Source organism: Eulemur rufifrons, chromosome 1, assembly GCF_041146395.1.
Source record: "Eulemur rufifrons isolate Redbay chromosome 1, OSU_ERuf_1, whole genome shotgun sequence".
In the NCBI taxonomy this organism is placed as follows: domain Eukaryota; kingdom Metazoa; phylum Chordata; class Mammalia; order Primates; family Lemuridae; genus Eulemur; species Eulemur rufifrons.
The window spans coordinates 65,463,528-65,487,200 of record NC_090983.1 but is presented as its reverse complement, the minus strand read 5'-3'; the positions used below and the strand labels follow the sequence as shown (position 1 = coordinate 65,487,200).

Here is a 23,673-nt window from a genome sequence, read left to right as displayed (position 1 = left end):
AATTTCCAATTTTAATGGTGAGTGGGGTTGAAATGGATTGAAGATGATGTCTTTACTAACCTTGGTAAAGTGTTTCCACATCAAATTGCCAGATGTTCACTGTTTTGTCCATTGAACCAGTAGCAAGTAAAAGAACATTGGGTGCAAAGGCACAAGTTGTGACATACCTAGTTAATAAAAACAACTATTATATATCTTCTGACTAATTGTTTAAATATATTAATACAAAGTGAGTTTAAGTTCAGACCTGGTGTGCTGAGTCAACGTGTAAAGTATATTCTCAGTATTCTGAAAAACAACAAAAACAGCCTTATATTCAGGCAAGAGTAAAGTTTCTGATAAAGACTCAGTTGATAGAAATGGGTATATCCTATCCATCCTCTAATATTTTCATTATAAATATTACTAACATTTATACAGTAATATAGTATCACTAATGATATAAATAAATACTACTAATGTAAGCTGAAACTTCTATGGATGATAGAGAATGGCATATGTAACTACTAGTATTACCAGGTATTTATTTCACTCTTTCTCAATTACCAGCATTGCTGTCCACTGACCACCACCTTAGAAATGTTTAGTAGAGTAGAGCCTTGGCATTTGCTGAACTGTTTAAACCTTAGTAACTAGTAACCTAAACGTCTACTATATGTCATAATTTGTATTTCTGATATGGCATCTGACTTGTACACATTGCAGGACTTTCTTCACGCTCATGGAACTTTGTCTTTACCCACATGGATCAGCCAAAAACTCCCATTTTTCTAAGTCCATGATAACCTATTCTATCTTACGCTACTCTCCAAAATCCAGCCAAGATTCTAAGAATAGTAGGCTACTTTCAACTATGCTCTCCAAAAACCCTGGGGTAAACATTCACTCTTTGCTGTTATGGAAGCCTGGTGTAAAAGTTTAATAATTGCAAGTGATCTTTTCGATATTGGTACTCTTTAAATCTGTATTTTCTATGATCAGATATAAAATCTGTCCATCTTAAAATTATCATTGAGGCCAGGAGCAGTAGCTCATGCCTGTAATTCTAGCACTTTGGGAAGCCAAGGCAGGAGATCGCTTGAGCCCAGGAGTTCCAGACCAGCCTGGGTGACAGCAGGTATTGAGGCGTATGCCTGTAGTCCTAGCTACTTGGGAGGCTGAGGCAGGAGGATCATTTGAACCTAGGAGTTGGAGACTGCAATGAGCTATGATGACGCCACTGCATTCTAACCCAGCAACAGAGCAAGATTGTGCCTCCAAAAAAAAAAAAAAATCATTATTTGAATATTTAAGGGCTTGTCCCAGAATAAATACTTTACCTGCATAATATTTAGCATTTATGAAAATGTATATATTATATCCTTGGGTATCCTAAGCAGAAAAAATATATATTTTTTCTATCATGCCTAACTAAACTTGAAGCTCAGTAGTCTAATAAACATAACTTAGATCACACATAAGATTTTGATATACTTACAGTATTATATACTATGACAGACTTATCCACTGATCTTTAAAAGAAAAAAGAAACTAGGTGAAAATTTCTATATGAATAAAGTACAGCATTTGTGTAATTAGTATTTTTAAATCATTTTAGTAACTTTTTTAGAAAAGGCTGAAATATTAACATACATTTAGAATATTTTTTTGTTTATATATATATGAACTTTTATTCAAAAACTACATGCCATATATAAAATTTATCAGAAAATTATAAACTTTATTAAAACAATAGCATATCCTATTTATACTACATAGCCATAAATAGGACAAGCATCTGTGATATATAAATAAGTCATAATTCCATATCAAGTTAATAACTCAAAGAGAAAAACCATTATAAGGAAAAGCTATTACTTGCTACTTGGTTTTGTTTCCTATAGCATTATTCTTTACCACTGATATGGCTGTGTCTTAATTAGTAATCAATGTATATATGTTTTGATCATGATCCATTTTTGAAAATTATAATTCTAAACTTGATGTTGACTACATGCGTTCTTTTAATGGTATAAAAATTAAAAGCAACCATCTGGGGCTATTCTAACAGGGAAAAAGATAATCGTGCAAAGAAAAATACATTATAACAAAGTACATAATTAAAAACAAAGGACAGATATGCTTCTATTTGGCATTTTCCCCTCATTAAAAACAGTCTTTATGCCACATGATATACACTGCAAGGTCAGAAAACATATCAGCAATACAAGTGGTACTATTCTCTGTAGAGCATTATTATTTGTACTTATTATTATTAAAAGGTAAGTGATTATGGTCTGACCACAGGATTCATACCTATTAGAAGGTTTAAAATTCCTTGTTCGGTAAAGTAGGCCATCCAATGATCATGATGGATATTAACTACAGAATCTTTGTCATAAGTTCAAAATAAAAATTATACTTTAAAAATTCAAATATAAAATAAAGCACAAGAAGATAGGAAGTAAATACAGTTGGCCCTTCATATCCACAGGTTCGTCTCTGGATTCAACCAGCCACAGATCAAAATATTTTTAAAAATAAATTTAAAATAACAGTAAAAATACAAATAAAAATACAGAATAACTACTTCCATAACATTTACATTGTATTAGGTATTATAAGTAATCTAGAGACGATTTAAAGTATATAGGAGGCTAGGATCAGGCGATAGGCAAATACTACACCATTTTACATGAGGGACTTGAACATCCACAGGTTTTGGTACCCCTCCTGGATCCAATCCCCTGCACAAACTGAGGGACGACTGTAACGTACTCTGGATGTCAAAAAGGGATATAGCTTTAAATATGAAATTCCATCTAAAACAGTGAGAAATAACATTGGCAGCTAACATTATTTGAGTATGTATATGCGAGACATAATTTACAGATACTCTCATTTGGTCCTAAATTCCTCAAGGTACAAGTTATTATTTATGGAATACCTCAAATTCTTAGGAAAAATTCTATTACTTTTGAGCATCCTTAAAAAAAAAAAAAGTAATGTCAACAAGATAGCAGAACAGAACTTCCCCTCCCAGAAACATCAATTTGAACAACTATCCACACACAAAAATATAATACCTTCATAAAAGGTAAGGAAACCAGGTCTCTAGCTATAGCAACATGGTGGGCGGTGAGGAGCACATTAAACATACTTTTAAAGATTCTTATGAAGACAAAAGAAAAACTGATCAACTGAAACCACTAGATTTTTTTTTTTTTTAAATAAGTGAACTGGTCATTGGGTGAATTGGCTTTTGTTTAACTGACCTGGAGCCCAGTTCTGCTTAAGCCTGGCTCTTCTAAAGGATGACTGCCAAAATTTCATTTGGAGCTTGGTGGAGCCCAGCTATGCTAAGTCTACATAGAAAATGATCTTCCCCTCTAGAACCCATTCATTACACTGTTTCTCAACTATAATCCTCACTGGTGTCAAAAAACAAAACAAAAAAACTAAAAGGAAATTCTACCTTCTGAGACTGCCACTAGATGCAATTAAAACTAATCCTTGGGCCGGGCGCGGTGGCTCACGCCTGTAATCCTAGCACTCTGGGAGGCCGAGGTGGGCGGATCGTTTGAGCTCAGGAGTTCGAGACCAGCCTGAGCAAGAGCGAGACCCCACCTCTACTAAAAATAGAAAGAAATTATATGGACAGCTAAAAATATATATAGAAAAAATTAGCCGGGCATGATGGCGCATGCCTGTAGTCCCAGCTACTCGGGAGGCTGAGACAGGAGGATCGCTTGAGCTCAGGAGTTTGAGGTTGCTGTGAGCTAGGCTGACGCCACGGCACTCACTCTAGCCTGGGCAACAGAGTGAGACTCTGTCTCAAAAAAAAAAAAAAAAAAAACTAATCCTTGATGTATCACTTGAGAAGCAGGGTCATGATTAGTGATATTTATAAGCACTATATTGGGAAAAGAGAAATTAGGGTAACAAGCAAGAGTCCACATATGAGAACAGCAAACAGTAAGGCTGAAAATGTAGACAAGAACAAAAATACAAAGCACCCTGAGTGCCTGCCCAAGGAATTCACACAATTTCACAGGCAACAGATAGCCAGTCATGAGGGCAATGGAGTAGGTTCACTTGCTGATGAGGTATAGGAATAAATGTGAGAAGCAAAAGGCCAAATGTGAAGAAACTATCAGAAGTCCACTGAACCCAAGCAAGCAAAATGGAGACTATGAACAGAGACCTGCAAACTTGTGGAGACAGAAAGGATTTTAAACTCACCTCCTACCACGTCTAACTTGACTAATATTGATTCAAAGGAAGACCCAATAGGATTTGATAATTCATTAGATTTTTGAGGGAGGGAAATTAGGATTAGTTTTCAATATTTTGAGATTTGAATTTGAGAAACAAGGAGAATAATAGCTCACTATAAATAGGTACAAAATAAAATACTTTGAAACTACTGAAACAATATAAAACCCCAAAATATTTCCTAAATTGAAGCTGAACCAACATCAAAAACTACAACTGTTTGGTGCCTTTGGTTATACACTTTCTGCCCTGCTATGGCTCTTCCCTGACTTTTCAGTACACACATTCTACCACAATGTGCACCATCACCTCTATCCGACTTCCATTTTGAGGCAGGTACTAATATTCAAGCTTTTTGATACTCCATTCCTACAGTTTCATGGTACTCTAAACCACAACTCTGCTCACTCAAGAATAGAAGAGAAAACATCTTATACCTAGACAGCTATTGGACAAGATCAACAATACATATAGTTATGTGCTTGATAGGGAAGAACATATAATATGGACTCCAGGGAGATCTGTGACACTGTAGTGATGTGGTACCGCCACCCACGTCAGAAAGCACACAAAGATTTTATTCCACACTACCTTTGTACAATAGCAAAAAAAAACCCTAATCAAATTAAATTACCAACAATTATTTCTTAAGGTCAAGTATGTTCCTAAGGCTTAAAGAATTTTACACTTTCAGCATTTTTACTTTAAATGTATTTATGTTTCTTATCATTCAGAAAGGGTTTACAGTCTCTTGCAAAGAGGTAGCAAAAACAAGATAAAAATTATATGAAGAATCTGAAGAGGAAGAGAACATAAGGATGGGGGTGGGGAGAGAAATGAAGATTAAGGTTAGTATCCAAAACACATGGCATAAGATCCAGTCCACTTTGCTAAAGGACGGCTGAACGTTTGGTTCTGAGCTTCTTCAATAGCAATGCAACAAAGGCACTATGATCAATTACAAAATTTAAGATAGAAACACAAAGCTACTACTTAGCAAAAAAAGACATCAATTCCTTAGACTGAGATCTGACAGAACTATTTCCCTCAAGGTGTCTATAGAGAGGATGCTATGAAACACAAAGTCCTCAACAACTCTTCCTAAAAGAATGTAAGTTTCAAAGAGTTGTTCTGTAATGCCCCTCAGTATAAGCCAATGGCTAAAAGCTCAATTCAGAAATCAGAAAGATAGGATAAAGTGGTATGTTATACAACTCCCTGATGTTCTGGATTACATAAAAATAATGTGCATTATATGTAATATTTAATAAACATATCAATTATATCCCAAACATAAGTAATAAATGCTTTACCTACATTTTCTTATTTAAAATTCATAACAATTTAATGACAGAAGTGCTATTATATTCTCCATTTATAATTCAAACAATGAAGCTAAGATACGGAATTAGAACATGTTCAAGGTCACACAGCTAGTAAAGAGCAGAGCTAGGATTAAAACTCAGTTCTATATGATCCTAAAACCCATGTTTCTGAATTTTACACTTGCTAGAATATCTTCCCCCATGAATACACTAAAACTGATTCATAATAGGCACATACCCTGATAGTTTTATCCTAAAAACTTAGAAAGCAGATGGTATGGCTATTCAAATTTCACTAAAGCTCTCACAAGACATCTAATTTCAAGCAATACAGTATCTGATAACCCTCCATGACAAACAAATTGTAAAATGTCCTCTCAAGTTACTAAATGAACTTATTCAATTGTAGCAATTGCAGAGAGTGTAGGGGGAAAAAAGATGATTTGGATTTTGGGAAAGGTGACCTTAAACCTTCTTCTGGTAGTCATTACTAAGCAAGAGAGACTTGTTCATTAAAGCCACTGATTCATGACAATAAAACTCACATATTTACAAAACAGGTAAAATATAAAAAGCATCTTGTTGGGGAGAGAGGGAACATTTACTTCTCATCCCTTCTGGAGTAAGATTCCTGGCCTCCTTCCTCCCTCTTGCTTAGCAGGAAAGGAATTACAGAGGACTGGAGAGTTTGGGGGAAGATGCTGGGCCGTGTGGCTCAGCCCCTTCTGATCTTCTTTCTGATCTGGCCCCTACAGGGGCGTTTGCAGTGGTCTATGCTGCCCAAGAGCAGGTGGGCAAGTTGGTTGCAGACTGAAAGTCATCTTATCCATTCTGTCAGTCTGTCTGTCCTGTATTTCTCTCTCATTGGTCTTCAACTCAAGGAGAAGAAAAGAGGGTGTTAGTTATTAAACTTTTAAAATCCTAACAATTGTGGGCATTTTAAAAACTGGTTTCCAAGGAATCTGAACTACTGAGACTTTATGGAAAGAGGCAGCTTCTATCTTAAAGACTGACCCTTCTTGTTTGAATAGAAGCCAATACATATAATATTTGTTTTATCTGGTTGGATCAAGAGAAGTAGGATGGAACAAAAGACAAATTCTGCTAAGGGGCCAGAGGAAAGTTATCAGAAATGTGGAGGAAGCTGAAGGTAAAGAAACTTCCTACATGTTTTGCTACATGACATGTGATGCAATCATAGCTCTGAGGGCCAGTGGAATGTGAGCAGATATGAAAACCCAGGTGCCTTGTGCTATGCCAGACACTGAAAAGACCTTCAAAGATGTGAAATAATGCCACTCTTCTCACTATATTTAATTTTTCCTTAAACAAGTTAATATGCAATAAGTTTATGATTATTGTTTTTAAATGAATTTTAAAATACTTTAGAATTTTCTCAATTTTATTTTCTAATATTATAAATAGTGATAGATATAACCCACATAAGCAAAGGCTCTTTGGGGTCCTGAATAACTTTTTAGAGTGTTAAGGAATCTTAAGACCAAAAAGTGAGAACCACTGATCTAAATCATGAGTCATTCTTTACTTCACCATTGGCACCCATCTCCGATAGCCAGGCCTAGCAAGTTAGAAATGCTTTACAAGTTTCAGTAGTTCTCCTATATCTGCTAGATAAAGTTTGAACAAGTTCTAACAACATCTTAGGTCCTTATCATCTTTACAACCTATTTTTCCAGCCTCATTTCCCTTTATTCCTTTTTACGTTTATCACACATTTTAATCTACTCCAGAATTTCCTGCCTCTTGGAATGCCCTTTCTGTTCTCCAACCCTCCCATATCTGCATATGAACTCCACACTGCCTCTTACACACCCACATCTATCTATGCCTTATACACCTTCCTTAGCATACCTTCTGTCCTACAATCACATTCTGTTGTTCATTCGTTTTTCCTACTAGCCATTTAATCCATCTTTTAGCCTACTCACTTTTTTTCACTGTCACCCTCTTTCTCGTATGTATCCAATCTATCTTACCAATGATTTTTAATCAAAAATGGCATCTATTATTAACTAATTGATTTATTCTTATCTATCCACTCACCAAGTATGGTTTAAACATGTCTGTTAATTCTTCTAAAAAACTAAATGTTTATATTTCCAACTCATTCATTTGCCTGTATGTTTATCCAAATATACTAAGAATATTCAGGAAAATATTTGAATGGGACCTTGAGCAACAATATATACCCCAAATAATTTAACAGTGTAAACTTCCATTTATCCAGAATGATTGGGAAAGGTATATTCCAGTTAATATGTTAGTTATCTAAGGGTCACATATATACAAACTGACAAAGAATTACAATGCTATAAAAATGAACTTAACACAAAGCAATATTGAACATCACTTAATATTTCTTCCATGATTTAGAGCGTAAGGATATGTCAGGATCTTTCAGTATTATTAGGTTATCACCATGATGAACATCAACTATGGGAAAGAGACTTAAAACATCTTCAAGAGCACAGTGTCTTATACTTCCTTTTATATGCCCTGTTGCAACTGGCAGACAGCAGGGCACACAGAGAACCACAAATACTTAAATTTCATATAATCATTTGTCAATTAACCTGTGCCCCAAAACAACAGAAGGAAATCAGTTTTATTTGCTTAAATTTTCCACTGATTTAAATTCTAGGTCAAAGGGGAATTACATAAATGCTTTCTGATGATAAACAATATTCATCTTTTGAGATGAAAAAGCCGCATCTAAAACAATGGCAACATAACTAATTATTTGGCTGACTGTTAGACAAGAATTGAAGCATATGGAGGAAAGAACCAATAGGCTTAGTCCAGAAGTTTCAAGCAGAGATTAGGAGCCTAAATGTCTTTGCTGGTACAAAAGCTGCTGTGAAGAGCCATGAATGTGGGGGGCTGGAATGCTATGGCCTGAGAGATCAGACAGGAAAGTTTTAGAACGTCTATCTAGTAGCAAGAAGGAGAAAACATACAAAAGTAATTAAAATGAAAAGAGTATACAATTACCTAACACAATAAACCTTTGAAAAGGAAAAAATTGAAAATTTCAACAGAGAACTGGAAATCATAAAAAGTGACATAGCGGACTTGAAAAAATAGCCAAATAGAAATTCTAATACCAAAAAATAAAATAAGCAAAATTAAGAACCTCAGTGCACCAGTTTAATATCACATTAGCTGAAGAGAGAATTAGTAAAGGGCATATCATTCAGAATGAAGAATAAGAAACAGAAGAAAACAGAAATAAAATAAAAACATAAAAGTGAGAATAAAAGACAAAGTTTAGAGTGAGAAGGTATAACCTGCATTTGATTGGAGTCCCAGAATTAGAGGAGGAAAGGGACAGAGGCATTATTTAAAGAGATAATAAATAAGAATGTCCCAAAACTGATCAAACATCATTCCACAGATTTAAGAAGCTCAATGAATTCCAAGAAACTAAATAAAAAGAAACTCATATGTAGGTACATCAAAGTGAATGTGCAGAAAACCACAAACAAAATTTCACAACCAGAGAAAAAAAATATGAATTACATCCAAAGGAACAACAGTTAGAGTGAAATTAACTTCTCTACAGAAATTCACAAAAATAATATGCTGTCTTTGTTCCAACAAAGCAAGCAAGGTTGGTTTAACATTTGAAAATCAGCGTAATTCACCCCACAAATACAGCAAAAAAAAAAAAAAAAAAATTGTATCATCTCAAAAGATGCAGGAAAAATCATCTGATGAAATGCAACACTTTCATGATTAAAAAAAACAACAAAAAACTCTGTACAAACTAGAACAGAAGCGCTAACAAAGCCTATCTCCCCAAACCTACAATCATCATACTTAATAATGAAAGCTTTCCCTCTGTAATGAAGAATCAGATAAGGAGGCCTGTTATCACTATTTCCATTATCCTGGTAGTATTAGCCAGTTCAGTAAGGCATAGAAGCTATCAAAGGTATAAGGATTAGAAAGGAAGGGACAAAACCACCATTAACTACCAATGATATGATTCTGTACACAGAAAATCCAAAATAAGAAATTGTATAGATAAATCCACTTTATTTGCATATATATTTCCTTATATTGGCCGTATCTTTTGTAATCGCAACAATAAAAATATTAAGTGCCTAGAAATAAGTCTACTAAAAAATGAACAGGACCTCTAGATAGAATTACTGAAATTAAAAGACAAATAAATGGTGAAATATGCCATATTCATGGATTAGAAGACCCAATATCATAAAGATGTCAATTCTCCCCAAATCCACCAGACTCTATGCAATCCCAGTCAAAATCCAAACAGGTTTGTGTGTGAAGGTAGGAATTACGGCAACCTGACAAGTTGATTCTAAAACTTAAAAGAAAGTGTCAAGAGCCAGGAATAGCCAAAATATAAAGCCTTGGAAAGACAGATGGTATTAGAGCAAGGACAGAAAAACAGAATAGAGTAACAGGTTGAGAAAGAGACCCACATGTACATGGTCAGTGATTTCTAACAGGGAGCATAACAAAATGGTGGAGAAAAGATGGTCTTATCAATAAATGGTGCTAGGACAACTGGAGAGCCATAAGGAAAGAAACGAAACTGGATTCCTACTGAGTATCTGACATAAGACAATTTTGTGAAAGGCAAAACAATGAAGGTTTTAGAAGATCATATAGGAAAATATCTTCATGACCTCAGAACATAAAGAAACTAACAGGCCAGGTGCAGTGGCTCATGCCTGTAATCCTAGTACTCTGGGAGGCTGAGGCAGGAGGACTGCTTGAGCTCAGGAGTTTGAGACCAGCCTAAGCAACAGTGAGACCCTGTTTCTACTAAAAATAGAAAAATTAGCCAAGCATCATGGCATGCGCCTGTTGTCCCAGGTACTTGGGAGGCTGAGGCAGGAGGATTACTTGAGCCCAGGAGTTTGAGGCTACAGTGAGCTATGACGACACCACTGTACTCTACCTGGGGCAACAGGGCAACACTGTCTCCAAAAAAAAAAAAAAAAAAAAAAAAAACAAAGAAAAGAAATGTAACATAGTCTATGTTAAATTGTGTTAAAATTGTTAAAATTGTGAACTGTGAAAAGGCAAATCCACAGGATGGGAAAAGATATTTGCAACACATATAGCTAACAAATGGTTCAAATATAAAAATACAAATACAAACAACAAATCAGTAAGAAAAAGATTACCCAGAAAAAAAAAAAAAAAAAAAACAGGCAGGAGACATAAACAGGCACTTTGTAAGAGAAACAATACCTATGGCCAATAAACTTCTAATAAGGTTCCAATCTCATTGTTTTAGGGAAATGCAAATTAGAACCACAGTAAAGTAACACTACACAGCCATCAGAATGGCTAAAATTTAAAAGACCCGCAATACCAAGTATAGGCTAGGATACGAAACAATACTGCTATAGAAGTATTAATTGTTCCACCATTTGGAAACAATTTGATGTTATTGTATCTGCCAAAGTTGAAAACACAAATATTCTATGACCCAGCCACACCATTCCTACATAGGTATTTATCCTACAGAAATGCATGAATATGTACACCAGGAGATACAATATATTCATAGAATTATTGCTGTAATGCTCCTAAACTGGAAACAATCCATATATCCATCAACATTAAAATGGATCATAATACGGTATATCCATGGCAATGGAATGTTACACAGCAATGAAAATCAACAGATCACAGCTACATAATACAGTAATATGAATTAATGTCACAAGTGTAATTGTTGGGTAAAGGAAGCCAGACACAAAATAATTCATATTGTATGATTTAAGTCAGTTTAAAAGGAAAAAAAAAACAGTATTGCATATGACCTGAGGTGCTGTCAACAGAAAGGGGCACTTGGAAAGGGTTGGAAGGGATTCTGGGGCAGAACCAGCAATGCTCTATTTTGACCTGAATAGTGGTTACACCACAGTAATTCATCAAGCTGTTCTTTTATGCCTTATTACTTTTCTGTATGTCTGTTCTATTTCATATCAAAATGGCTTAAGAAAATTAAACTAAATAGCTTACCCCGAGACTATCATCTGCCCATCATGGGAAAAAGCACAAGCCAGAACAGGAGCACAGTGCCCACTTAATGTACTTTTATATTTTAATTCAAAACCTGCAAATAACAAGGTAAGAAAAATTAGCAAGCTGAACATGCTTAGACTTTATTTTTAAGTCAACACTATTCCACTTATTTATTCAATAATCTTTGAGTGCCTAAAAGGACACAAAAATTAAAAATCCTTATGCAGCTCAGGTATCTATACATATAAGCAAATAATTGGAATGCAGTAGGATTAAGTGGTTTCAAAAGTACAGCAATGGACTTAAAAAATAATGTGCTCAGCAAAGGCTAGATGGGGTGATTTCATGACCAACAAAATTTTTTTAAACATTTAAACCATACAACAATTTTAGTGTCTGATAAAAAGAAAATATGCCAATTGTCCAAAAGTCTAAAAAAATCTAATACTTATATATTTTTAAACTTAACATTAAGAAACTACATTTTCTATAAAAATAACCAATGGCAATTTACATATCTTGTAATTCCAATATATCTTTATAACATTCCTACAAAGTATGAACACTAAAATACTTTTTATACTTTCTAGAATTACTGAAAATAAATATCACAACTATTTTAAAGGTAAACTGAGGGAATTCAATATATTTGGGTGACAACCAATAAAAATAATTATTAAGAAGTTGGGGAGATACACCAAAAAACTCTTAGAACTGATAAATGAATTCAGTAAAGTTGCAGGATACAAAATCAATACACAAAAATCAGTAGCATTTCTACACAGGAAGAACTAGCTGAAAAAGAAATCAAGGCAGCAATCCCATTTACAGTAGCTATTAAAAAAATCCTACAAAACACTAATGAAAGAAATCAAAGGGGATACAAATAGAAGACCCACATATCTATCTACTTCTAAAATAAGCAATTAAGGTACAAATGATGATAAATGCTTTATGAAAACGTTTTAACTATATATTTATAAACTGTTCCATGTTTTTTAAAAAAGAGTCAGTGTAGAAATATTTTCCAACAAATGTATGAAAGTCTTTACTTCTGAACAATTATTAAAGACATTGCATTTAGGACATCCACATGAGTGACTATTTATAGTTGCTTACCAGAATTTTACTTCTGGTAAAGAATGAAGTAGAAGGAAGAGGTGGGATAGACCAGAGAAGGACAGGAACTCTTACGCTCACCAGCATGTCATCCATTAAAAGAATTACTAAACATAAACTAATAGGCAATAAAACTAAATTACTACCCAAAAAGGAATGTATTTATTTGTTAATAGTGGGCTCCTCTCTATACACTAGCATAATTAGGAATAAAAATGTAGTTTGTGATTTAACCAAAGCTTAGTAGGTAACAAATAATATTTTGAGGCATCTGAATCAAGATGGCCAACTGACCACAAAATTTCAGTTCTCATTGAAATGCTACAAAGGGAATAAAATATAAATGTACATTGATGAAGAAAGGGAAGGGGCATCAGCAAACAAGAAACTGAAAGCAACTTTGGGAAGGCAGAAAGCAGATGAATTGATGAGGCAGTACAGCAGAACAGCAGAGTACAAGGGAGGAGGCTATAGCCAAGAAGAAAGTTGTTCTGCCCTAGAAAATCCCCCATGACTTAGGACTATCAACAGTCAGGGGAAAATAAAATTAGAATGACACAAACATGACCTGAAAATAGAAAAATTAACTGAAAAGTCTATATGTGGAACACTCAATGTCTACTTCCAATCCCTCCCCAACCCCACCCTTAGTATGCTGCACAAAAGCCAGGTGCCTATCCCCCAGCAAAATATTTCTAAGGAAAATAATAACTGCCTAGGGAGGCTCTTGGACCACATGGACATCCACTCTCAAGCCCCCAACCCCTCCCCTTTAGGGCCAACTACCTACCTCCTCATGCTAAATGGAAGCCAGCAACAACAAACCACCCACATGTACAGAGCTTCTAAACATCTTATTATTGTCTAATTCTTAAATGTAAATAGAAGATTAAACAAAAAAGGAGACCAAGAGTAAACAAAGATGATCAGGAAACAGAAGGGAACTTAAACACAAAACAAAAACTCCTAAGTGATATCCTGAGAGTTTTGAAATCTTACATTTGTAAAATAAAAGGACATTATGAAAAGGAAACAAAGAGGATGATCAGCTTTTAGAAACTGAAAATATGATTGATGAGATAAAAAATTCAAAAGAAGGTTAAAAGAAAAAGCTGAGCAATTTTTTCATAAAGTAGAAAAAAGAGATAAATGTGGGGAAAACAAATAGACATACACTCAACTAATGGAAGTTATAAAAAGAGAAGAAAGTAGAGAAGGAATTATTAAAGAAATAACATAAAGGAATACTGTATTCCAAAACTGATTATAAGCTTTTTAACTGAAAGGGTAACCTGAGGGAATAGTACAATGCATCGAGAAAACGTCAACACACCGTCAAAAAGCGGTAACAACAGTGAACAAAAAAATAAATAGTACAAACAATGTTTACAGAAATTGCAAACCACCAAAAGAGTGGTGGTCACCTCTGGTGAGCAGGAATGTGCACGGTAGCAGAAGGGGTGAGGTCATAATCAGCAGTGAGCACCTGATTTTTAAATCGTGTATTACTTTGATCAAAAGCTTCTTAAAACATATGTTTACAATCACTTTTAGGTATCCAGGATACCTTAAGTAAAAAGATTAAATAGAAATTTTATCAAGATCACAAATAATTTTAGAGAAGTACTAGTTGTATACATACCTAAGACATGGGTAAAAGAAACAACCCAAATTTTGATTTGGCAATCTTGACCACATGATGCCAATCGAAAAAACTGGAGGCCTTGTTCTCCACCTAAAAATTTGTTAAAAATAAATACAAAGAATTAATGAAACATTTAAACCAAAAAACTTTCAATTTATTATACTGAGATTTGTTAATTCTATTCACTTAAACAAGCAATATTAGTTAACTTACACCATCTAGTGAAATCTCAATTAAAGAATTTCTTTTAAACAAGGTACTATGTAGGATTACAACTTTAGTCCTGAAGTTGCTACCATAAAATGCCCTTTATTTACCTTCCACTAAGGATATAACCCAAGGCTGCAAGTACCAATATTGAACCATTAAGGAGAGCATCCTCCAACTCAATTTTAGAGCCTATGACACTAGCGTTGATGGGAAAAATTAGGAAGAAAAGTCATGTACTATTAAGAATGTTAAATGCTTAATCATTCTCAACTTTTTTTTCCTAGGACATATCAATTTCTTAAAAGCCTGGTCTATAATTCATATGGAATAATAATGGGAATTTTTTCCCATTTGATTTAATCATGACAAAGGCTGAAATTATATAAATCCAAAATAACATCAACTCAGCCCTTTTGGTAAAAAAAAATTTTATATAATTTAGGGAAAGCAATCAGTTAAATGGTGTTACAAAAACCCCACTAGTATATGCCCAAGATAATTTCGGTGTGTAATTATATATCTACTAAATTAAGTTCTTAAATATGTGTAGGTAATGTAAATATTGGTATCATCAACTCAGTTTTACAGGCATTCCACCTCATACCACAGATTTAGTTTCATCAAGGGAGTCTGACACTTATAGCAGTAAAACACAAATAAGAAAACTAATACACATCTTAAGATTGCACTCTGGTTTTCAAATATTCAATATACAGTATTTAATTTATATACCTGGGTATGTAAATTTTTTATAAGAATGCTCTCTGCCTCACTGAAAGTACATATAGTTTATTAACAAACAACAAATTAACTTCCATTTCATTGCAAGTTTTTCTAACTCCATGGGATTTCCACATTTCAACAGCACTTCTGTTTTTGTAGCACAGGTTCACCCAAAGTGTACTCTTTCTATGAGAGATCTTGATGGATGTGAGCAATTCCTTATAATCATTAAGTCTTCTTAAGGCAAAACATTTTACTCAATAAATGACTGAGAGTAAAATATTTAAATATTAGACCTGATTAGCAAAACTTTCTTTTCACTGTTTCTTGACTAAATAGACTCTTTGAAGTTAATTCTGAAGTTCTTTTAGCAAGAATTCGGCTAAGACAACAGAAAATTATGGAGCTTAAAATATGCCTATGTTCGGTATGGAAATATAATATTTAGAAATAAACTTTTCTTCAGGAAAAATATCTAAATTGTATTAATAACCTAACCCAAGATTTATCATTTAAAAGCTGGTGAGAACTGATCATTTTTCAATGGGTACAAATGAGATTATTTGTCCTTATTTAAGCAAAATGTCACAAGACAAGTCAATAACTAGTTATAGATATTAATACCAAATTAAATAAATTAAAATTATATACTTTGTCTTTTAAGTAAATATAGTAGTTCTCACAAATTTCTATAAATCACTTTTAAAGCATATATCAATCTGTTTCAGGTAATTTACACATAAGGTTAACATTTATTTCAACAGAAGCACGAAACAAACTAAAGAAAGCACAGATTAAAATTATTCTGAGAGAAATGTATACTGAAATGTGCTCTAAAGGCAAGGTAGGGATATGGGTATTACTTATTTCAGAATCTCACATAGAATTCTCTGTCTGGTTTAGTGAACCTTTCCTGACTCCATAAGCTGCTGATCTCTCTACAGACAAAACAAAGCAACCCTAGTTTTACTCTAATATTAACTAATATATTAATAATAATGGTATTTTTAGTGGAAATCTAGTTTCAGATCATTTAGAACCAAAAAAAAAAAAAAAACCTAATCTCTCCACGTTTATATAATTCATCAAAGATTCATTGAGTGCCTATAAAATGTGGGAAAGGTACCACAGAAATGGAAGAAATGGTTCTTGTTTGTTACAAACTATTTTTAGAATAAAATAGCACAAAATATATTAAAATAAATTGTATTAATTAAATTAATATAAGAATGGGTTAATGAAAAGAAAATTTATTATTTCAGCAAATCACTAAAAAGAATCTTACCCATCAATCTACATTTCAAGGCCTACTATATACTAGTCACTGAAGAAAACAGACCTAGGTCCTGCCTACAAGGAGCTTACAAGCTAACAGGAAAACACTATTAAACATTATCTATATAAATAAGAACTGTAATCCTTCTGTAAGTACTGTAAAAGAAAAATAGTGTTCAAATAAAAGATTATATCAAAATCATACAGATTTCGTGGGGAGGGTGGTTGTAAGAGCAGGAGAGTTCATCTGAAGTGATGTTTCAGCCTAAATCTAAAGGATGAAGGAGTGAACCAGATGAAGCATCCACATGTAAAACCCTTGGAAAAATCTTAGAAACATTCCGGGAATGAAAGGTGGACAGTGGGGCAAAAGAGAATGCATGAAGCCAGGAGTGATTTAATATTAGGGTGAAACAGGACATGCAAAGTCCTTATAAGCTTTGCTTTGGGGATTTTATCTTACCTTAATGGTATTTTAACAAGCCATTGATACGTCTGAAATAGAGGAATGCCAAAACCACCCTGCCTGCTGTCTGGACCTGTCCTATCCAACAGGCAGCAGCCAGACACATATGGGCACTGAACACAAATGCAGCTAGTCAAAACTGAATGTGCTGTAATATACACACCGGATTTCAAAGACTTAGTACAAAAAAGGGTAAGGTATCTTATTAATAATGTTTATGGATTATCAATTATTGAAATATCATAGATACATTGGGTAAAAAATACATTATTAAAATTAATTTTATCTACTACGAGAAAATGTTTAATTTACCTACATGGCTCACATTATATTGCTATGGACAGCAATAGTCTGGCAACAAGACTGGAGGGGACAAAAGCAGAACTTCCATCCTAACATAGATAATAAAAGTTTAAAAAAAAAGAAAACTTCCAGCATGGGTGACCGAGGAAGACCTTATCTCTAAAAAAAAAAACAAAAAAAAACAATTAAAAAAAAAAAAAAACCTTGCCAATTCACTGTATCTATTTAAAACCAAGAGACCATATCCATATTCAGGAGGTTTTTTTCCTTCTTTTCGAAAAAGTAATTGTGTTGCCAAACATCTTATTTTATAAATTTAACCTTTGGAAGATTAAGGTAGCAAATGGAAAATGAGACATCTGTTTCCAATTTTTTAATGTCACATTTCTATTTGAATACCAACATACTGTATTTTTAAAAATCATAGTAAAACCAATAGGGTTAATCTTCTAAGTTGACATATTCAAAGAATCTGAATCTTTTTCACCAAGTTAAATCACCCCCTACATATACTAAAGAAGGTGATTTTTTCCCACCTATTTCTTCATGATTTCATTTTGATCAAAAAACGAGAGAAGGATAATCCCTTAAAAGGAATAAATTAGGAGGGCTCCTCGCTTTACTAATGATGACACAGAATAAAAGTCGTATGCAGTACAAATTATGAATAGGAATTTCAAGTGCTTAAAAGAGTAAAATAACTAACCAGAAACTGGCTGTGAAGAAAAATCGCAGCAGGTAATTCCAAGATCATGTGCTTTTTCACTATGCAGACACCTCATTTTATCATCCCACACTGTTAAATCTCCACATGAAGAGCCAGTGACAAGGAGGTTTCCATTAGGAGAAAATGCACAGGCCACTAAGGAACCATCCTTAACACTACCACATCTGAAATAAAAGCAAAAAAGGGGTTTTCATTTCAGGGCATCTTTTTTACTTTATATTATTACACAATTTCTAACAGCGGTTTGATACAGTAAAAAGAATACATGGCTGTCACAGAACTAGAGAGAAAGGACAATTGATGTCTACAGAAACATCATTTATATGCTATAAACTGAAATATGCTTTCTAAAAGTAAGGGAGGATTTACACATCTGAATATGCCTACATATAATTATAGGGCTCCAAACCAAATTCCACATATCTTCATATTTTGCCATGTGGCAAGTCAGTATAAACACATTAAAATCTACAAAACTTATAAAAAAGCAAGGACAACCAACTGTAGCCAAATATTTTTTTAAAAAGGTAAGACAAAACTATTTTCATTGAAAAACATGTTATTGGAGTCAAACGTTCTTTCACCTTCTGTATAAAAATCACACAGAAGCAAGGCCAACACTTTTCATGACATCTGCAAATATAAATTCTTTATGAAAAGAAAATGCTGTGAACAAGCTAAAATTGTCTTAGGAAGACAGGGAAGCACTGTGCTGACAATATTATTTTCTCAATTAGGAGAAACAGGCTGTTAATGCAACAACTAGTGTCCCATCCAGCAGGGCATCATTTTTATAATACATCATTAACTACAATACTTTAGGGATAGTTAGGCTACAGAGCCAGAAGTCATCACAGGATAAATGAAAAAAAAAAAAAAGTTTCCTTGGCTACCAGCGGCTATTTCATTCACATAAAACATCTTGTTCCTTCCATGCTTTCTCTTTAAACTAAGCGTTTATTTACACAACTTAAAACATATCACCTTCTTCAACTGGAAGACTAAGCTTAAGTGAGCATCAGTTGTTGACCAGCTGGCATTTGTGCTCTGAAAGATGTTGGGAGGTACATTAGGTTATTTTAGTTGAAAACACCTAAATGGTCTTTATGGTTTATGGTCTTTAATGTACTTAAATGTCACCTGAAAGTGGCTACAATAGTAACTTTTGTTATATATTTATCACACTATAAATCCAAGTGTATGATTATAATGTTATATTGCAGTGTACCAACATTAACAATGTAAATTAATTAATGTATTTTTTCCAAAACTTTTTCTGAGGTTTTTTTTTTTTAAATGATAAATAACACACCATCACACCAGTCACGAAGTTCTTTCTTCTGGTCTTGCTCATTCACCCAGCAAGAATCCTAGTCAGGGAAATGGCTGTTATCTCTTAAGTGAGATTTACCTATCATTACTTTAATACTGAGAACACTTGAGCCACGAGAGACACCAATAAAGCCTAAAATCACTGAACCTTATTCAAAAGACTGTTTCTCTTTACCTAATTCTTACAGTAAAAATCCAGAAAGTCTAACAAGATTAACTCTTGTTTTTAAAAAGACTGGAATTTAAAACTCTCAAGCAAATCCACTATAACAATTTTTTTCTTTTTCTGTCTTTTTTTTTTTTTTTTAAAGAGACAGGGTCTCAATCTGTCACTCAGACTAGAGTAGTTAAGCAGTGCAATCACAGCTCACTACAGCCTCAAACTCCTGGGCTCCAGCAATACTCCTACCTCAGCCTCCAGAGCTGCTAGGATTACAGGCGCACCCCACCACACCCAGCTAATTTTTTGTAGAGATGGGGTCTCATTATGTTGCCCACGCCATTCTTCAACTCCTGGTCTCAAGTGATCCTCTGGCCTCAGCCTTCCAGAGTGAGGGGATCATAGGCATGAACCACCACACCCAGCCCCAGAATCATATTAAACACCTCTCTAGTTTTTTGACCTTTAGAAGATAGGTTAAAATATTTTTGTTTGTGCTGTCTGAAAACTATCTGCTTCCTAAAGTCATTAAAATATTTTGCTTTCTGTGGGTGTATGTGTGTTTTATACCTACTCAACAAGATTAAAACCAGGAAGGATTTAAATATTCATACCTATATAACTTGTATGACTGTGCATTCCACAAAACAACAGTTCCATCAGCTGCCCCTGATGCCACACAAGTAGAGTCTGGGGAAAACTGGCAAACTCTCACAGGGCTACCACTAGGCTGTTCCATCACCGCCAGAGTCTGTCCATTTTGAGTATTCCATAGGACAGTGGTACCATCTGTTGAACATGAAGCCAAAATATGTCCTGAAGGGGAGAAACAGCAGCAGTGGACAGCATATGTGTGAAACTTCAATGGAGAGTGTGGCAGTTCAGTAAAGTCACTTAAGGAGTACAGACGAATAGTTTTGTCCAAGGAGCAAGTAGCCAAAAGGGAAATGGAGAAGGCACAGCAGTTGACATCATCACCATGATCAGCTAATGTGTGAATTAGTTTCACCATGTTCTTTATTGGAAGTAAAACAGCCTGTAATTTTTAAGTAGATAAAGGTTACTTCATCCTAGGAATCAGAAAATGTAACTCAAATCCATATAAAAAGGCCAAAATCAATGTCAGAATTTGTTCAATGAAAGCTCCTATAATATTTTTAAAGGACAATCTATTGCTTGGGATACGGATAACTTGGAAAGACAAAAAAACATTTATAAGACTATAACCTCTGACGATGATCACAGTCACCACTACCATACCAATGAAGTTCCACAACTCCTGAAAAAGCAACTTGTCAAATAACTTCAAACTGATTTGATGTTGAACTTTCAAAACCAAAGGTATTTATTTCACCTTTGAAGTCTTTCCCATAACTAATTAATTCCCAACACTGCCTCATTCCAGATCTAATCTCAACTCAAAAAAATTCTATTTTAACAAACTGTCTCAGCTGCTCCTTCCACAGGGTGGAGCCAAGGCTATTTGCTCTGTCTTTAAGATGCAACTATAGGATTCGCTCATAAAAAACTGAGCTCTCATTGAAAATTTAAGTGGCAGCGTTGAAAGCTACTTTGTCATGGTTTGTCATCTTGTCTGATAAAGAACAAAATGATATAAAAGATTTGAGGTGAGGAACCTCCTCTAGATAAATCAAGGAAACCAAGAGAAGAAAACCAGAGTGGCAAAAAATGGACTTTGCCAGAGTGCACACACGAATACTCACAAATTCAGAATAAAATCCAAACTCCTCACCATGGCAAATAAAACCCTCTGGGATCTGATTCTTGCCTGCCCATTTCTCAGACCTCAACTCTTGGCACTCTCCCTCACTTCTTTCCATCCTCCCCAGCCAAATTCATCCTAGTCTTCCACCTTCATAAGAGCAGTTTTCTTGAAAGGAAATGCTCTTCCCTCTGCTCTTGGGATCCTATTTGTTATTCAGATCTCAATTTCAGTGTCCCTCTTCAGAGAGGGTTTCCCTAAAGTAGCCACTCCCTAGGCTAGCACATCCTATTTTAATTCTCAGCATAGCAATTACCACCATCATCAGATACTTGTTTTCTTCCCCAAATTCCAAAGGAGTGGGTATTTTATACATCTTGTTCATTTCTGTATCCAGACCATGTAAAACTGTGTCAAGCACCTAACATGTTCAAATAAATATTATTTATTTTGTTCAAACCCAACTGAGTTCCAGCCTTTCAATATTATATATAGAATACAATATGAAATGATTAGAAAATAAATCTACCAAAATCAAAATACACATATACATATATATCTGACAATGAAAAAATGGTTTGGAATGAGACAGTAATCAGCCCTGAAGGGATAGGTATGACCTTGACTTATAAAAGTCATAATCTTTTATTTTAATCTTATTTACGGGCCGGGCGCGGTGGCTCACGCCTGTAATCCTAGCACTCTGGGAGGCCGAGGTGGGCGGATCGTTTGAGCTCAGGAGTTCGAGACCAGCCTGAGCAAGAGCGAGACCCCATCTCTACTAAAAATAGAAAGAAATTATATGGACAGCTAAAAATATATATAGAAAAAATTAGCCGGACATGGTGGCGCATGCCTGTAGTCCCAGCTACTCGGGAGGCTGAGACAGGAGGATCCCTTGAGCTCAGGAGGTTGAGGTTGCTGTGAGCTAGGCTGACGCCACGGCACTCTAGCCTGGGCAACAGAGTGAGACTCTGTCTCAAAAAAAAAAAAAAAAAAATCTTATTTACGGAAACCTCTACTAAACAATTTACAAATGGAACACGTCTTTTCCCACCTTCACTTTATCCCCAAAAGTTCAGCCTCTTTTTGTCAAACATAAATTCCAATAAGGTCTAAAAAACACGAAAGTTTCTGGTAGATTATCGCCTGTATTACTGCACTGAAAACAATAGATCAGGTGGTGCTTTCTGGAGAACTCCCAAAATCCCAATTGTGCAAGTGCAGACACAGGTGATTTTCCAAACAAACTTTGGCTTTCACTCCCCTGTGGCACTCAGCTCCCTCTGCAGCTTGAACCCAGGTGGAAACACGGAGGCCACCGTCAGCTTAACAGTTTTGAAAAGCGCCCTCAAGCCTACCCCTACCTGGCGGGTTGTGGGCGTCCACTCGGGCCTCGGCTGTCACGCCAAGCGCTGACACCCTGGGCGAAGCGGGTCAACCGGCCAGTGCAAACACACGCATCCCCACCTAATCCGAAGCAAACCCGAACTAGCCAAGCACCCGCACGATAAAGCCCGCGACTTACTCCTCCCGCACGAAATGACCAACTCTCAGAGCCGGCCGGGCCTCTGCGGCCCTAGCGGCCCGAGGCAAAAGGGCGGCCTCGGACGCCGGGTCACCCCGCAGCCGGCCGGGGCAGCGCCCAGCTGGGGCTTCCACCGACGCCGGCCCGCCCCGCCCAGCCCCGGGCCAAGGAGACACGACCGCGCCGCGCAGCCCTTAGGGTCCTGGTCTGGCCCTACTGCGCGTTTAAAACAGGATTCCAGGGAACGGGAAATTCAGACGCCCCGAGCGAGGCGGCTCCGCGGGCTGAACCCAGCGGCGCTCCCCCACCTGTCGCCGCCGCTAAGCTGGTCTGTGGGCGCGGCCCCTCTCACCTGGAGGACCCAAGACGCGTGGAATCCGCCCTCAGGTGCCCCGCGGGCAGTGCGGGTCACGTGACGTGGAGGTGAGGCGGGCGGGGCCGGCGCGGCTGCGCATGCGCGCCCTTCGGCCACCCCAGAGGGCCTCGCTCCAGCTGACTCTGGGGTCAAGCTGAGTTGACTTAAGAAAGACCTTCAGGTGCAATTTTTTCTGTTCATGAAGCTGAGGTCCCAAGGCCTAGTGAATGCCTGAACTGTAGTTTCAAAGGGGACACTGCATCAACTGTCCGGTTGTCCCAGCTTAAAGTTTTTCAATCTCTTTTCTCTCCGCCCTGCGCTTTGTTCTTCTCTGAGACCAGTCTCCCTGACTGGTGGTGTTTTCTGTCACGGTCAGCGCTGGGCGTGTCCGTGGCGCAGCGTCTTCTGCCATCGCCCCTGGGCCCCGGGTTCTCAGAGCTCTCTTTCCAGGGCTGGCTGCTCGCCCCTGGGCCCCAGTCGTGCGGTTGGCTGGGT

General features: G+C 36.0%; 1 protein-coding gene across 7 annotated transcripts in view; it reads right to left on the bottom strand.

Annotated features, from left to right (window-relative positions):
• Positions 1 to 23,235, bottom strand: part of WDSUB1 (WD repeat, sterile alpha motif and U-box domain containing 1) — a 43,463-nt gene extending 20,228 nt beyond the window's left edge. For 2 of the 7 annotated variants that reach the window (XM_069472296.1, XM_069472305.1), the window contains exons 1-7: positions 20,187 to 20,599; positions 18,060 to 18,244; positions 14,374 to 14,466; positions 11,610 to 11,703; positions 1,478 to 1,511; positions 248 to 288; positions 61 to 167 (exon numbers count right to left, since the gene is read on the bottom strand). In XM_069472296.1, coding sequence (XP_069328397.1) covers positions 61 to 167; positions 248 to 288; positions 1,478 to 1,511; positions 11,610 to 11,703; positions 14,374 to 14,466; positions 18,060 to 18,244; positions 20,187 to 20,584 — 952 coding nt within the window. In that variant the 5' untranslated portion in view covers positions 20,585 to 20,599. Of the gene's footprint in view, positions 1 to 60; positions 168 to 247; positions 289 to 1,477; positions 1,512 to 11,609; positions 11,704 to 14,373; positions 14,467 to 18,059; positions 18,245 to 20,186; positions 20,600 to 23,175 lie in introns of those variants that run through there. The other 5 variants (XM_069472322.1, XM_069472312.1, XM_069472346.1 and 2 more) reach the window with 5 other exon arrangements.
• Between the last annotated feature and the right edge of the window lie 438 nt (positions 23,236 to 23,673).